Consider the following 14,091-nt stretch of genomic DNA (forward strand, 5'->3'; position numbering starts at 1 on the left):
TACGCATACGGTGACAACCCCCACCCCACCCGAGCGATGTGCACCCCTCCTCAGCTCGCAAGAGGGGACAATTGCTGGGGCTAATCACGCGCTCCATTGGCGGAGGGCAGCGCTGCGAACGCTGATTGGCGGACAGGCGACAGGGTGTGTAATAAGCCCCCGGGTGCCGCCAGCCAACCACAGCGCGCACAGTCGGTTCTGCCGCCGCCGATCGCGCGCCAACGTCAAGCCGCTCGCACCCGCAGCGCGCCCATTCCGCCTCATTGTTGGGCTGGCCCGCTCTTCGTTACCCGACCTCTCGCGCGCTTGCTTCTTGCTTGCTTGCAACTAAAAGCCCCCTCCCCTCCTTCCTCTGCAGTTTCGTGTGATGTTGCAACTGCGCCTGCCTGCCTGAACGGACGGCCCAGTCGGGGTGCCTCCTGCCGCCAGTGTACCCGTCCCTTCACAAAGGAGTGATTTGTCTCGTTTTATTATATAATTAGCCGCCAAACCTCCGTGGAAGCTTAGCAGGACCGACCTCTTTCTCCCTCTCTCTCCTCTCTCCTCCCTCTCGTCTGTCTTCTCTCTCCCTTCATCCCCCTGTCTTCGCTTCTATTGTTTGCAGCCTGCCTTCTTTGAACAGGAGATTTCTTCTTTCTCTGCTGTAGGACTTTCGCTATTCCTTCCTCTCTCTTTAATCACGCTGTCCGTCCGTATACATGCTCGCTGAGTCCCGCGCTAACGTGCTGTCAAGTCTAGTCCTGCGATAATCTTCCCGGCTTCAATCCTCAAATTGCGCGCCTCCTTCATCCCGAGAAACCCGATAAGCGACAAAGATAGTGGATCTGTACTCGCGGCGTCGCAATTATCTGCTCTTTTCAAGGCTCGCAGAGCTGATTCTAGATCGCCAAGTTGAGCGCGACGCCGTTCATTGACACTAGAAGCCAGTGGCCTTGAATTTCTCTGTTCATTTGAAACTTATAACCAAACACATGCCTCTCGATATATTCAATTCGACCCCGGTCTTATAACCCGACATCTTTAGATTTCGCGAAAAGGGTCTTATTAGATTTCGAGCAGTCTTTTGCAGCATCACAGACAGACAGCACAGCTTGACTCAAAATGGCCACTGTCGCACAGCCCGCGTCTATCAGTAATGGGACTCATGTGCAAGAAAACGATCAACATACCGAGCACGGTCCTCCGCGTTTTACTGCCGTGAATGGGAAGGAAACAACAGCATTGCACAACCCCAGCATTCCGCCTATGACCGTGAACCAAAACCAGAGCAGAGAAGCTACCGATTTTGTGGGAATTAATGGCAACACAAATAGCTCACGGCCAGAAGAAAGCCCACGCAAACTGTCAAATGCAAGCAAAGAACAAGCCGACGAATATGGATCGCAAGAATTATCGTTTCATACAACACCCGGTGGAGCGAACAAAAATAAGAGAAAGCGATCAGAGTCTATCGAGCATCATTCATCATCTCAGCAAGACCATTTGCGTTTGGGCGGCGACGTTACAGGAATCCCTGCTCGCGTCGTCTCGGAAGGCAATTCTGAATTGTCTATACAGTCAGAAGCAACCAACAGCACCAAGTTACTCCCTACGAATGTTGACTATTCTAATCCGTCTCCTACAAGCTACTCGCATCCGGAGGTCAAGGAAGACCAGGCGATCAATGGCACCAGCAGCTCTTGGCATGATTACGATTCGCATTTGATTAGTCAAGCTCAAAAGGCGCAAAATTTAGATACATCTGATGCTCAACTCGTGGAAGTTCTGCAAAGAGAGACCCATTCCACCGATTCAATCGAGCACAAATCATGGGTTACTGGCCCGACTTCAGCCTCTGGTGAGTCAGATCAGCGGTCTGTTCAACCTTATGCACAGGACAAACCACAGGCGGCTATTCAGGTCGGTCCGAAGAGGAAACGGGTTTTCAGCAATCGAACTAAAACCGGCTGTCTGACATGTCGGAGGAGAAAGAAGAAATGCGATGAACAACATCCAGCATGTGAGTTTTATCCTTATTCTTGTTCGCATAAATCTCATCTATTTTCGTCCCTTTTGATGGCTAATTAAGCATTTAATATCAGGTAACAATTGTATACGCGGTGGATTCGTCTGTGAAGGCTACTCTTCTAGGAGTACTTGGCAAAAGCCATCAAGCAGCAAGGCTCCAGTACCACTACAGTCTAAGGAAGGATACACCGACGCAGGCAATCATTACTTGCAAGATGCTGGCGGCCGGCATCATGAACGGGGTCCAACGACACCACAGCAATCTGAAGTGAGCAAAGTCAGACCAGTCGCCGTGGAGGAAAACGAGGGTGCCGGGGTTCAATACTTGGGCAGTTCAGCAAGTGTTGCGGGAAACCGGAACGCCTGGCCGAAAAGGAGCTGGCCAGGTGCTTCACATCCTCCTTACCTGGCGGAACATATGGCAAAGCCTGATTATCGTGAAGTACCTCCGATTCATGAACTCTCCCGCGAAGGGCAACCAAAAGCAGAGTATCATGTTGTCCCATCCATTCGGGAACTTTCTCAACAACAAGGTTCGCACGCGAAACCTAGCATGCCCATTTTTCAGAGTCCTGTCGATCAAAGACCCCCGCATCCCAGTCCGTTGGACACTAGTAGTCCACAAGCACAAGCCCGTCTAGCTTTAAGCATCGAACACCAGCTGTCGGCACGCCACAACGCTGGGGAGGACACAGAAAGAGAAAAGATGGTCCATGGGGAACTATATCGTCCCTTTGATATCCAGTTAGTTGAAGACCGTGACCGTTGCAAATCAGCCTTGTGGCGATTCAATAATGCTTGTAATCCACAATCTGGGATAAGTTCCAAGGAACAGAATCGTCTTCTTCGGGAGGTTATTATACCTCCCGTCACCAGCTCACCTTCAATGTCTCCTATTTCGCGACCTTCTGGATCTATCGGGCCAGGGGCTATTGTTGAGGCACCCTTTCGCTGTCATTATGGTTTCAATATACACATTGGCGAAGATGTGATGATTTCCGAAAATTGTTCCATGATTGACGATTGTCCCATCAATATTGGGGCACACACGTGGATTGGACCCAACGTTACCATTCTAGGCTCGATGGCTCACGCCAACATGCAAGAACGTAAAGGTTCACAAAGTCGATATCAAGGTCGTCCAGTTACCATAGAGGAAGATTGCTATGTTGGCGCAAACTGTACGATCTATCCTGGGGTGCGTCTTCGACGTGGTGCCTACGTTGCTCCAGGTGAAGTAGTGAAATCAGACATCGTTGCATATGGGTTTCAGGGACTTAAACCAAGCTATATGTGAAATTAGGGTTCCTGTCTTTTTCCTTCCCTTTTTTTGATCTATACTTGTGCTACATGATATGATACACGTCCAATTGTAAATGAACCGAGTTGAGCGTTTCTTATGTTGCTTATCTTATTTTCTCTTTTGAAAAGACGGCGTTAGAATCTACGTTAAGTTTTTTTTTTTTTTTTTTTTTTTTTTTTTTTTTTTTTCATATCATACATTAAAATGCATCACTAGTGATCTGTAGTAAAGTCTATATGATTTTATTCGGAGATGAGGGGGAAAAATCATAGAGCCCGAAATCGTATATTCATTAGCACGAAGGCCACATTATTACTTGTGTTTGGGACATGGATGCAATACTGCGGGTAGAGTCAAGAGTGGCGAGGTATCGACAAATTCTTATATGTTAACATCAAACGGAAGTAAATAGAAACTGGACTCTCAAGTAGACAGCCAGTCAAGGAAATCTGGAGTAAAATAGCTGATGACGATGCCAGCACCGGCCCTCAGTATCCCCTGTGTACTCTCGAACGCCATTTCTTTCAATCCAAACACACCAGCCTTAGCACCAGCGTGAATCATGGCGTATTCTCCGCTAACTTGGTAGGCTGCAATAGGCAAGTCCTTGGCTAGTTCTTTTGCATCGCTGATTATATCAAGGAATGTGCTCGCTGGCTTCACCATGATAATATCAGCGCCTTCGGCAACATCGCGTACAATAGCGCGACGAGCAAGTCCACGGCCGCCGGGTGGCAATTGATAACACTTACGATCGCCAAAAGATGGCGAAGAGCCAGCAGCATCTCTGAAAGGTCCATAGAGGCAGCCGCTGAATTTCGCTGCATATGACATGAGGGTAACCTGGTGTGAGATTCCTGCCTCGATCAATTTCAGCTTTATAGCACGGATACGGCCGTCATTCATATCCGAAGGAGCAACGCAGTGTGCGCCTGCCATGGCGTACGCCACGGCCACATCCGATATCCGTTCAACGGATTGGGTGTTGTTGAGGCTCCCGTCATCGCAGAGGATTCCGCAGTGGCCATGGGACGTGTACTCGCAGAGACAAACATCCACGGTTATATAGAGACTGGGAAATGTCGAGCGTAGCAATCGAATAGCCTGTATGACAGGGCCCGACGGATCGTCGGCAGCGGTTCCCAGCGGGTCTTTAGCTGTTGGGTTGAGTGGCACGCCAAAAAGCATGACAGATCGGAGGCCCTTTCGCACAAGCGGCGCCAAGAAGGGGACTATTCGATTCAAGCCGCGGCGAGACTGATTCGGTAAGGAGGGGATTGGTGTTTCTTCATCAGGATTATCGGTAATAAATATAGGATAAATGAGCATTTCCTAGGTCGAGGGTTGCCCGTCAGTGCGTGCTTCTTTTTTTTTCCCTTTCGGCCAAGAGGATGTACCTTTGTCAGTTGTCTTTCGGACTGCCATGTTCTCGCCAGTGGATGACTGTAGCCAGCATGCAATTGACTGGATATGTCACCCGAAATGCTAACGCTCGTCGCGCGAGTGCTGGTCAGCGAGCGAGCTGTGGCTTGCGAACGAGCATGGGAGATTTGCGAGTCACGCTCGCCGGGAGGGGCATCTCTAAATGCTATATCAGAAACAAGTGTAGAGAACGACATTTTCTAGTAGTCTGGTTGCTCTCAATCCGACAGTCGAGCAGAGTGTTGAGAACGTGGTCACAGTTCTCTGGAGATGAGAGGTTGATGAGAGTCCGAAACGGCGACAAAGCGGCAAATCGGCAAATCGACGAGCAGATTGATTGTCGTGTCATTGGTCGGTCTGTGATTGGCGGACTCGCCCGCGATTTAATAATTCAAGCCATATCATTGGCTGCTGTGCGCCCGAGTCGCGACAGCAAATCGGTAGTTTCTTAGAGTTTAGGCCCTCCTATCATCGTATGTACGCAAGTCGATATGAGAAATATAAGTCGAGGTAGAATTGCTTTGTCGCCCGTCTCTGACCGTCCGAGCCATTTCCGAATATCGCGTGTCGTAGGCAGCTGCCAGAATCTGCAGTCAAGCCCATCATGGATTACAGAGAAGCCAATCTGGATATGCATGGCAGAGAGAACATCCATGGATCAGGTTGTTCTTGACTTTTAAGCATCATGATATACTACGTATATAGTTAGGCAGTCGCCTATTCCGGTTTAGAGCGGGTAACTGGCCAATCATGGTGCAGATCCGGGGTATTTCGTAATTTACCCCAGACTGCTATGAAGTCATGTGCTCCCCCTCCTGCTACTCTCTCCCACCAGTCGAGAATAACAACATACGACACTCCTCTCCAATACTCAGCCCTTCAGCTTCAGCCAGGAACTCTTCTTTCATTTCCCCTTCGTATGCCAACTACAGCCAATTGATACAGCCAGCCTCTGTGCATACATTTACATTATCCCCTAGATCAGATCGACCATACGTCCTAGTCATTACAGGGCCGTCAAGAGTGAGTGCGCCTCCCCCCGCCAAGGTTGAAGCTGCATTGCCCATCCTTGAATGCCATTCTCATACCAGGCAGTGACACGCTCCCACAAACTCAATGACCAGGACCATTCCGCGGTTTCTGATGACCCCTCGATGGCTCAAGACCCCGTGCCACGCTATTTCGGAAAGTCAGGGCCATTCAATGCTGACCCCTACAAGACCAAGAAAGACGGAGGTGGTAAGGGAAACTGGTAAGTTGATATCAAGGCTTTTGTCGTCTCGGTTCTAACACTATCCTTTCCTCATCAGGGGTCGCTCTGGCGATGAAGTCCAGGACTATGACTACAATTTCACCAATGCTAGACGTCGTTCAAACAGCAGCAACCACGGGCTCTCAGAATTCAAGACCAAGTTTGAGACTGTGGAACCTGAACCAGTGTTTGAGGAAGAGGTCCCACCCGAGGTAGATGAAAAGGGGGCCACTGAAGTTGTCCGTCAGATCGAAGCGGGCTCTGACGGCTATGGTACCTATTCGGTCAGGGCATGAATGGGTAATTGATTGGAGAGAGCTGTATTGATATGACGACTTGTTTCAACGGATGAAGAGCCGGGTTTACAAAGTCTAGTACTAGTTAATCGGTGGTAGGGAGAGACGACACGACTGCACGTGAGGGTTCCGTGGATCATAAGCAAAGTTTGAGACTTGATGATGGAAGAATACAGAATTCGCCGCAATGGGGAATGCTAATCTAGAAGACTTGATTGGCCTATTGTAGCTGGTAAAACTCATCTCTACGCTCAATGCTGAGTTTCGAGAATAAATCTCAATACGTGGAACGATGTTGCTGGAAAGCAGCCTATTCAACATATGATATCTCTGATAGATCTAGCATAGTCTTCCCAGCGCTTTCTCTGGATATCACTCTCTGCTATATAGCTCTTTATCTTGGTCAATCCTTCAAGTGTTTCATGCATTTTCGCCACCTTAGTCGTGCCACAAAGTATACTCATTTCGCAACCACCTATACTTCGCATGATAGCGTAGAGTAATATCTGCTTAGACACCCCAATTTCTTGTCCTGCTGTCTCGAGAATTTGCTTCGGATCGTCCAGGACGCTGGGGTTACCCCAGAGCAGACCCCATGGTGCATAAACAATCCCATGAGTTCCACAGTATTCTCGAACGTCCCGATCAAAGCTAACTAGCGGATATGGCAGGTTTGGTGGCATAGCAGGATTTGGACGACCTGCTATGTCCTCGGTAAAGCGATTTTGGACGACAACAGGTTTGATATCAGCAGCCTCCCAGAGTTGGCGGAGCGACTCGAGATCGCAATTAGATACACCCAATGAGGCTACTTTGGAAGGCACTAAAGCCTCCATTGCCTTCCATGCGATAAGTGTGTTTTGAATGTCCTGGTAGAGCGAATGAAGGACTAGGCAGTCGATATATGTGGTACGCAGGTTAGCGAGTGATGAAGCTACTGATTCCTCCACCTGTTCAGAGATGCTCTTGGCCGTGTCATACGGATAGAGAGCTGGGTCTTTTCCAGCCTTGAAGGGCGAAAACTTAGTCTGGATCTATTGATAGTTAGGCATACGTCTGGCGCTCAATTGAGCAGGAAGCATCGGTCGAGCGCTGAACATTCGCGACAGTCGTACTTACGTAGAGCTCATGGCGCTTGACATGTCCAGATGTAATTGCCGAGTCAATTGCGTTTCCCACAAGATCTTCCTGGTATGCTGTCCTGCTGCCCGCCGTGTCTATCGCTCTAAACCCGGCTTTTAGGGCCTCCGAGACGAGGGACGCACTTTGTTCAAATTTGAACGCCGTTCCATACAAGATATCCGGGATGCCTTGAAAGCGCGGTAAACTTGCCATAGCCTCTTATTAGCTGTGATTACACATTTATCCACCTAATTACAGGTTTGAAAGCGGTGATTATTAGATTATAAAGCAGTAATCTCTGAAACTAGTAAAATTAGGCAACTACGTTTTGTCGCCTTATCAGTATGTAATTAACCCGGCAAGCCCTAACTAGTGAAGGGCTAATAGCATCCATATTTCATAAGTTGTAATTAGTTAACTAGTTCAAGCCTATTACTTACTAACTTATTGGACAAGGAATATTTCTCCTTATTCTTACTTGATAAGAAGCTACTCCATGGCCACTGACAACAGTTCATTACCACCGAATATTATCTTCGCCAACGGTACATGACCTATCAGTTGAAAACTGTACGACCTCTTTATACCTAGGACTTGCCTGGATATCACGCTCTAGCTCAAAGGAGCAGATTCATCAAGCCCGTCAAGTATATCGAATAGATATATTTGTAACTCTCCGCAAAAGCTATCCTGACCTACAAACATAACTGTGATGAGCTAGTCAATTCAATGAGAGTTGTGGTATGCTTCTCCGAGGTAAGAGATTCAAAAAAGTTTGCGTACGGAATATGGGTTGCAGAGTAGGGCTACTCGCCATCAAGGATGTCTAAGTATACTACAACACCACAACCAATCCAGACCTGGAAACCATTGCGACAGAGTCAATCAGATTGAATCCGTTTAGATATTACAGTCCGACTGCCGAGGCAGATTGTAGCGTATATGCCTCGGAACGTCAAGAATTCGAGATGTTGGCTGTGGAGCACTGTGAAGCGTAGCTTGGCTGCAGAATTATTTACACACAGAGTTTCAAAGCACCCCTCTATCCACCTCTGAAGATGTTCCAAGAAGCCGTAATCTGCATGTCCAGCTTTAATACCAATCACCAATAATTATACGGTAGGTATCTGAATATCAGACCCTTGAGGGGGGGGGGAAAGGTTGGTTTATTCACGATGATTGGCTGTTTCGCACTGCTTTCCGAAAAGGGAAGCCTACTGCCAAAAAAGGAAAAAAGAATGCCACATTGAGGGGGAAGCGGAGGGCATCTGCACAGTGATGCTGTCAACATCCAGGCATGTACGGGGTCGAATTGTAAAACCGGGGGTAATGTCAGAAAAAAGTATGGTCGAGAATGAAAACGAACTACGAAAGTAAGATGAATGGCATGGACTTTCAAGAGTTGGATTTAGTCAAGACGATGGATTATTTAAAGGCCTTGATATCCTGGCCATGAAGACGTTGTTCTTTCTCAAAACGCTCAAGGTACAACCAGGTTTTGGTCAGTTTTCCAGAGCATCAATCCTTCAACAAAGCACTGCTTCTATTATCATGCATACCTTTACCCTAACCAAGTTATCCCTTATTGCCCTTCTCGCTACGGCATATGGCTCGCCATTAATCCAGGAGCGCGCAACCCTAGGTTCGTCTACTCACAAATCTACGTGCGTGCTTCATGAACTACAGTGTCTGCCAAGGACCTCTGTCACAGTGCCTAGGTAAGAATTTAGCTGACATCAACGTTCCTCTGGGAAGGGCACTATTCCTTTGGTACTACTTAGGACTCTCTCATGGCCTAGTATATGATTTATGGAGCACCGCATATGTTGTTAGGGCTAAGACAATTTGTCCGTAGGAGCGAGCTGGTATTAAATGTCGGAATGAATTGCTGGTTGGAGAGATAAATCTCTTAGTCGTGTGAAGGACAGACTTATTAACTAGAGCACGAGCGCCACTTATGATGTATATAGATGCAAATATAGGCAAATTGGGAATCATTATCCACTTTAGGATCTGACCTTTATAATTGGCGAGGTCAGGGATGTAGATTATTTGGATGGGAATATGATGTTCTCCATACTGAACAGCCTATCAATCATGACAGAACCAGCTGCATTCAACCTTTTCTGGAAAACTGCATCTTTCACATCAAAGGCACCAGGGCCAAATTCATGGTAGAAAGTATAGATTCAGGCTGAATCCTCTATACTGTAGCTAAACAATGTTTTGTTTAGGACCTTGCCATCGGCCAGCGTCAGGCTGTGATTTCGCGTGCGTAACCCTCCATATAATGCAATGAGAGAATGTTGTATCGGCCGAGAAGCACTTAAGAACTCGGAAAATCCGGGGAAATTATACCAAGTCAAATAAGAAGGTCTTTCCAAGTATACTGGCCAGGAAAAGACGGATGGAATGGGACTTGAGCGGAAGTCGTGCGGGTTGGGCGGAACAAACCCTAACTCCTATTCCGCTGCAACTACCAACTACTCGTTGAGACAAGCCTAGTGCGATGCAAGCCCAAGTTAGGGATATGAGGGATTGAAGTAGCTCTTTTCACATAAATACATTTGATTGATTGTGTATTGTCTGGTCCAGTGAGATAGCTGCTCTAATGCGCAGTCCTGACTATCCACCGAAGAATGCCACGGCGTGATAATGTAACTATTCAAAGGTTGTCCCAATACACGTCTAAGACAGGATCTATCTGATAAGCCCCGTGAAAGCAAGCGAGTCACCGGAAATGGCGGCTTGAGGACGGCAATGTCGAAGCTGATGTGTTTCGCATCTCCGCTTCACTCCACTGCCAAATGGATCAAACCTCACGCCAACCCCCGCTTTATTCATACAAAATGCGGAGAGTAGTTACGATCAGCAGGGCTAAAGGCTCATCCCCCGCATAAAATGGTACTATCTATTTGGTTGTGCCCGAGGGCATAAGATTCCTGGAAACCGGGATATAAAAGCTCCAGTCTTTCCGTGCCTGCCCTCCAGACGGCTATACCAGAAAAAAACTAAAGAGACCGTATTTTTCATTATATTCTCTGCTACAATGACTTCGTCAAGCACTCTTCCTCACAGCTGGGCTGACCGTGTCATACCCAATGTCCAAACCTATCCACATGATGGTTTACACTTTGATCCCAGACTTAGACCCAAGACCTACAATATGGCGGGTACGCCAGCCGGCTCTCAGGTGTTGTTTTTAGACGTCAATATTCTTGACTCTACTGGGAGAGAGCCGTACAGAGGAGATGTCCTTATCCAGGGCGAGCGCATTGTCGCCGTCGGAACCGTGCCCGACATCGAGACTCTCCGCAACCAGGACGGAGTAGAGGTGATTCAAGGCGAAGGCCGTACTCTGATGTCTGGTCTTGGAGATGCACATGCCCACCTCACTTGGAACAACAATGCTCTAGGGTTATTGGGAGATGTTGGCGTTGAAGAGCATACCCTAATCACTGCAAGGTCGGCTCTTAGCTACATTGACTCAGGGTATACTATGTGCTATGGCGCCGCGTCAGCAAAGAACAGACTGGACTCTGTTATTCGCGATGCGATCAATAGTGGACAGCTGCCTGGCCCGAGATATCTAGCCAACGCAATGGAAATTGCCAAGCGTGATGCCGAATTGGCGTCTGGTATTACTGCTTTCGCAGATGGTCCTCTGGAAATGCGCGAGGTCATTCGCCACCATGCAAAGTTGGGAGTAGATCAGATCAAGCTTAGCATGTCTGGAGAAGCGATCATGGAATCGCGGTCAGCCGAAGAGAGCTTTTTCACGGACGAAGAAACAGCCGCTTGTGTTGATGAAGCGCACCGTCTCGGGCTTCGGGTTTGCTCCCACGCTCGTGCCCGAGACTCTATCATTCAATGCGTCAAGCACGGTGTAGATGTCATCTACCACGCCTCGTATATCGACGACGAAGGTATGGATATGTTGGCAAAAGCAAAACATAAACATGTCGTTGCACCGGCGATCAACTGGCTGTACACCACCGTACATGAGGCTGAGCCGTTCGGATATACATTTGAACAGGCGGAAAAAGTGGGATACAAGAAGGAGCTCGAGACTGCCGTCTCAGCGCTGAAGGAAATGCGCCGCCGCGGTATTACGATCCTTCCTGGCGGTGATTATGGCTTTGCCTGGTGTCCACACGGCACCTACGCTCGAGACCTTCAACATTTTGTGAACCTATTGGGATTCACGCCCATGGAATCAATCATTGCGGCGACCGCAGGTATTGCAAAGCTTTTCATGCGAGAAGACGAACTAGGCAAAATCCTGCCGGGCTTCTACGCAGACTGCATCTTAGTGGACGGCAATCCACTAGAAGATATCTCTGTTCTGCAAAATCATTCGAAGCTCCAGGTCATCATGATCAATGGCAGAATCCACAAGAGAAGCTTGCTGCACCCCATTCGTCATGCAGTTTCCGCCAAAGAAAAAGAGCATTTCAACTACATTTCATACGCAGATGAATCCGGCAGACCACGAGTTGGCCATCTCGACTTAAACGACAACAAGGTCTACCCCCTAACGATGGCTTCGGGTTCGCACCTCGGAAATATGTATGAAGTGATCGAGCTCGGCGAAGGAGGAGTAGTTCGTGGCACAGGCCCTCCTGTTTCTCTCAGTTCCCTAAAATTGTTGCCTCCGCTTGCAGATCGAGACGTCCTATGCATCGGTGTGAACTACCGGAGGCACATCAAAGAATACCAGGAGAGTGGTTTCAGCAGGAACAACGACGAGGCTAATGGTAATTATTCATCCCTTCTGGGTGTTCAACGTCTGTGTACTGACATCATGTAGCACCGCTCCCAGTCGTCTTTTCCAAGAGACATACAAGCATTATTGCTGCCGACGAAGACATATATCCACACCCCAAGTTTACGAGGACCGTTGACTACGAGGGAGAAGTCGCGGTGATTATAGGCAAAACAGGATATGGCATTCCCGCTGAAAATGCGATGGAGTATGTTTGGGGATATACCATTGTCAACGGTTCGTCTGCATTGCTATTACGGAAAGGGATGATTATATGCTGACTTGCACTCGCTAGATGTTACTGCCAGAGAAAAGCAACGGGATCACCAGCAGTTCTATATCGGAAAGTCACCCGATACCTTCTGTCCGATGGTATGTTGTGTTATCTCTGCTCCTACGTGTTTTCCTTTCTGACAGCGAGGAATTAATAGGGCCCGGTTGCAGTTCCTGCAGCAGCGTTGCCTCCAACACTCCGAATCCAGACATATGTGAACGGAGAAAAACGCCAAGATGGAAGCACAGCAGATCTAATTGCTAGTATTCCTCGAATTATCGAGGCTGTATCCAGCGGCATGACTCTGCAGCCCGGTGATGTGATTGCGACGGGCACTCCGCACGGTGTGGGAATAGGCTTCCATCCACCAAAGTTCCTCAAACCTGGCGACATTGGTAGGAGCTCTCTTTCTATCCTCTTTTATGATGAGTATAAAACATATACTGACTTGCCTATGCTATGCTCAGTCGAAGTGGCCATTACGGGGTTGGGCAAGCAATCTAATCAGATCGCGATGTCATGCTTAGAGAACCCTCAAACCAGCAAAGCAGTCAGCAAGACTAGTCTTCCAGTACATAACCTAGATCGGACTTGGGGAGGCGTATCGCTTACACAGCTTCGTCCCAATCACCGCGTCAACGTGCGCGAACTTGGTCCCAAGAACACGGAGAAGGACACTCTTGTCTTTATACACGGTCTCGGAGCGAGTCTGGAGTATTACATGCCTTTGATCCAGGCTGCAGGACTAGAAGAAAGCAAACACCGCATCATAATTTACGACCTCGAAGGACACGGATTGACTCCGACTCGGTCCTCGACAACTGCCACCCTGCAGTCGTATGCGAGGGATCTAGAATTGCTGCTTTTGGTCAAAGACGTCCATCGTGCTGCAATTGTCGGATGGTCTCTGGGCGGACTGATTGCCATGTACTTTGCACAAACACGGCCTCTACTGGTTTCCAAACTTATCCTCTTGGGCCCGGGAGGCTCTCCTCTACCCGCTTCGGCTGTTGAGTTATTCACCAAACGTGCTGCCCTCGTTAGAGACCAAGGTATGGATGATATCGCGCAGCAGGTTGCAACAGCGGCCACCTCTCCGCTGACTCAGTCGTCCCGACCTCTTTCATTCTCTGCGGTACGACAGTTCCTGGTCTCTACGCATCCGGAAGGCTATGCGAAAGGGTGCATTGCGCTTGCCAAATCACCAGACACGGTGATCGCGGTCGAGACACTGCGAATGCCTACATTGGTCGTAGCAGGGCGAAACGACGCCATTTCGCCAGTACAATTGGCAGAGAAATATTGCAATCGTCTACCAAATGGACGATTGGAGATTTTGGAAGGCGTTGGGCACTGGCACGTCCTTGAGGATGTGGAGACGACAGCTAGAGTAGTGAGAGGATTTCTCGAGTGATGACACGATTTCTTTGTAATTTGATAGCTGTTTGTTTTGAGTTTAATCTCTTCTTAACAAGTCAAACTTAATTGAACTCTACGTACAAGAAGCGCTATCGTATGGCTAATAGACCTTCTCTGATACTACCACTACTACAGATTCAACAGATCATGCAATAAGTATTACGAGCATTGCTATCATAAATGAACCATACAACCTAGCTTTGTCCAATTGAAAACCGCGCAAATTCGACA

General features: G+C 48.3%; 5 protein-coding genes across 5 annotated transcripts; 3 read left to right on the forward strand and 2 right to left on the reverse strand.

Moving 5' to 3' along the window:
* Positions 1–1,101: 1,101 nt before the first annotated feature.
* Positions 1,102–3,304, forward strand: UA08_04371 (hypothetical protein; the record flags this gene model as incomplete). Its single annotated transcript, XM_020266687.1, has 2 exons — positions 1,102–1,999; positions 2,082–3,304. 2 exons carry the CDS (start codon positions 1,102–1,104, stop codon positions 3,302–3,304), a joined length of 2,121 nt encoding a protein of 706 aa, XP_020120854.1.
* A 429-nt stretch (positions 3,305–3,733) lies between these two features.
* On the reverse strand, positions 3,734–4,929 carry UA08_04372 (Delta-aminolevulinic acid dehydratase; the record flags this gene model as incomplete). Its single annotated transcript, XM_020266688.1, has 2 exons — positions 3,734–4,642; positions 4,708–4,929. 2 exons carry the CDS (start codon positions 4,927–4,929, stop codon positions 3,734–3,736), a joined length of 1,131 nt encoding a protein of 376 aa, XP_020120534.1.
* An 876-nt stretch (positions 4,930–5,805) lies between these two features.
* Positions 5,806–6,280, forward strand: UA08_04373 (hypothetical protein; the record flags this gene model as incomplete). The annotated part of the gene is made up of 2 exons (XM_020266689.1): positions 5,806–5,984; positions 6,043–6,280. The coding sequence occupies 2 exons, from the start codon at positions 5,806–5,808 to the stop codon at positions 6,278–6,280; spliced, it is 417 nt and encodes a 138-aa protein (XP_020120533.1).
* Positions 6,281–6,594: 314 nt separating this feature from the next.
* On the reverse strand, positions 6,595–7,615 carry UA08_04374 (hypothetical protein; the record flags this gene model as incomplete). The annotated part of the gene is made up of 2 exons (XM_020266690.1): positions 6,595–7,314; positions 7,400–7,615. 2 exons carry the CDS (start codon positions 7,613–7,615, stop codon positions 6,595–6,597), a joined length of 936 nt encoding a protein of 311 aa, XP_020120532.1.
* A 2,836-nt stretch (positions 7,616–10,451) lies between these two features.
* Positions 10,452–13,855, forward strand: UA08_04375 (hypothetical protein; the record flags this gene model as incomplete). The annotated part of the gene is made up of 5 exons (XM_020266691.1): positions 10,452–12,159; positions 12,213–12,404; positions 12,463–12,539; positions 12,599–12,836; positions 12,909–13,855. 5 exons carry the CDS (start codon positions 10,452–10,454, stop codon positions 13,853–13,855), a joined length of 3,162 nt encoding a protein of 1,053 aa, XP_020120855.1.
* Positions 13,856–14,091: the final 236 nt, after the last annotated feature.

Source organism: Talaromyces atroroseus, assembly GCF_001907595.1.
Source record: "Talaromyces atroroseus strain IBT 11181 chromosome Unknown scaffold_4, whole genome shotgun sequence".
NCBI lineage: Eukaryota > Fungi > Ascomycota > Eurotiomycetes > Eurotiales > Trichocomaceae > Talaromyces > Talaromyces atroroseus.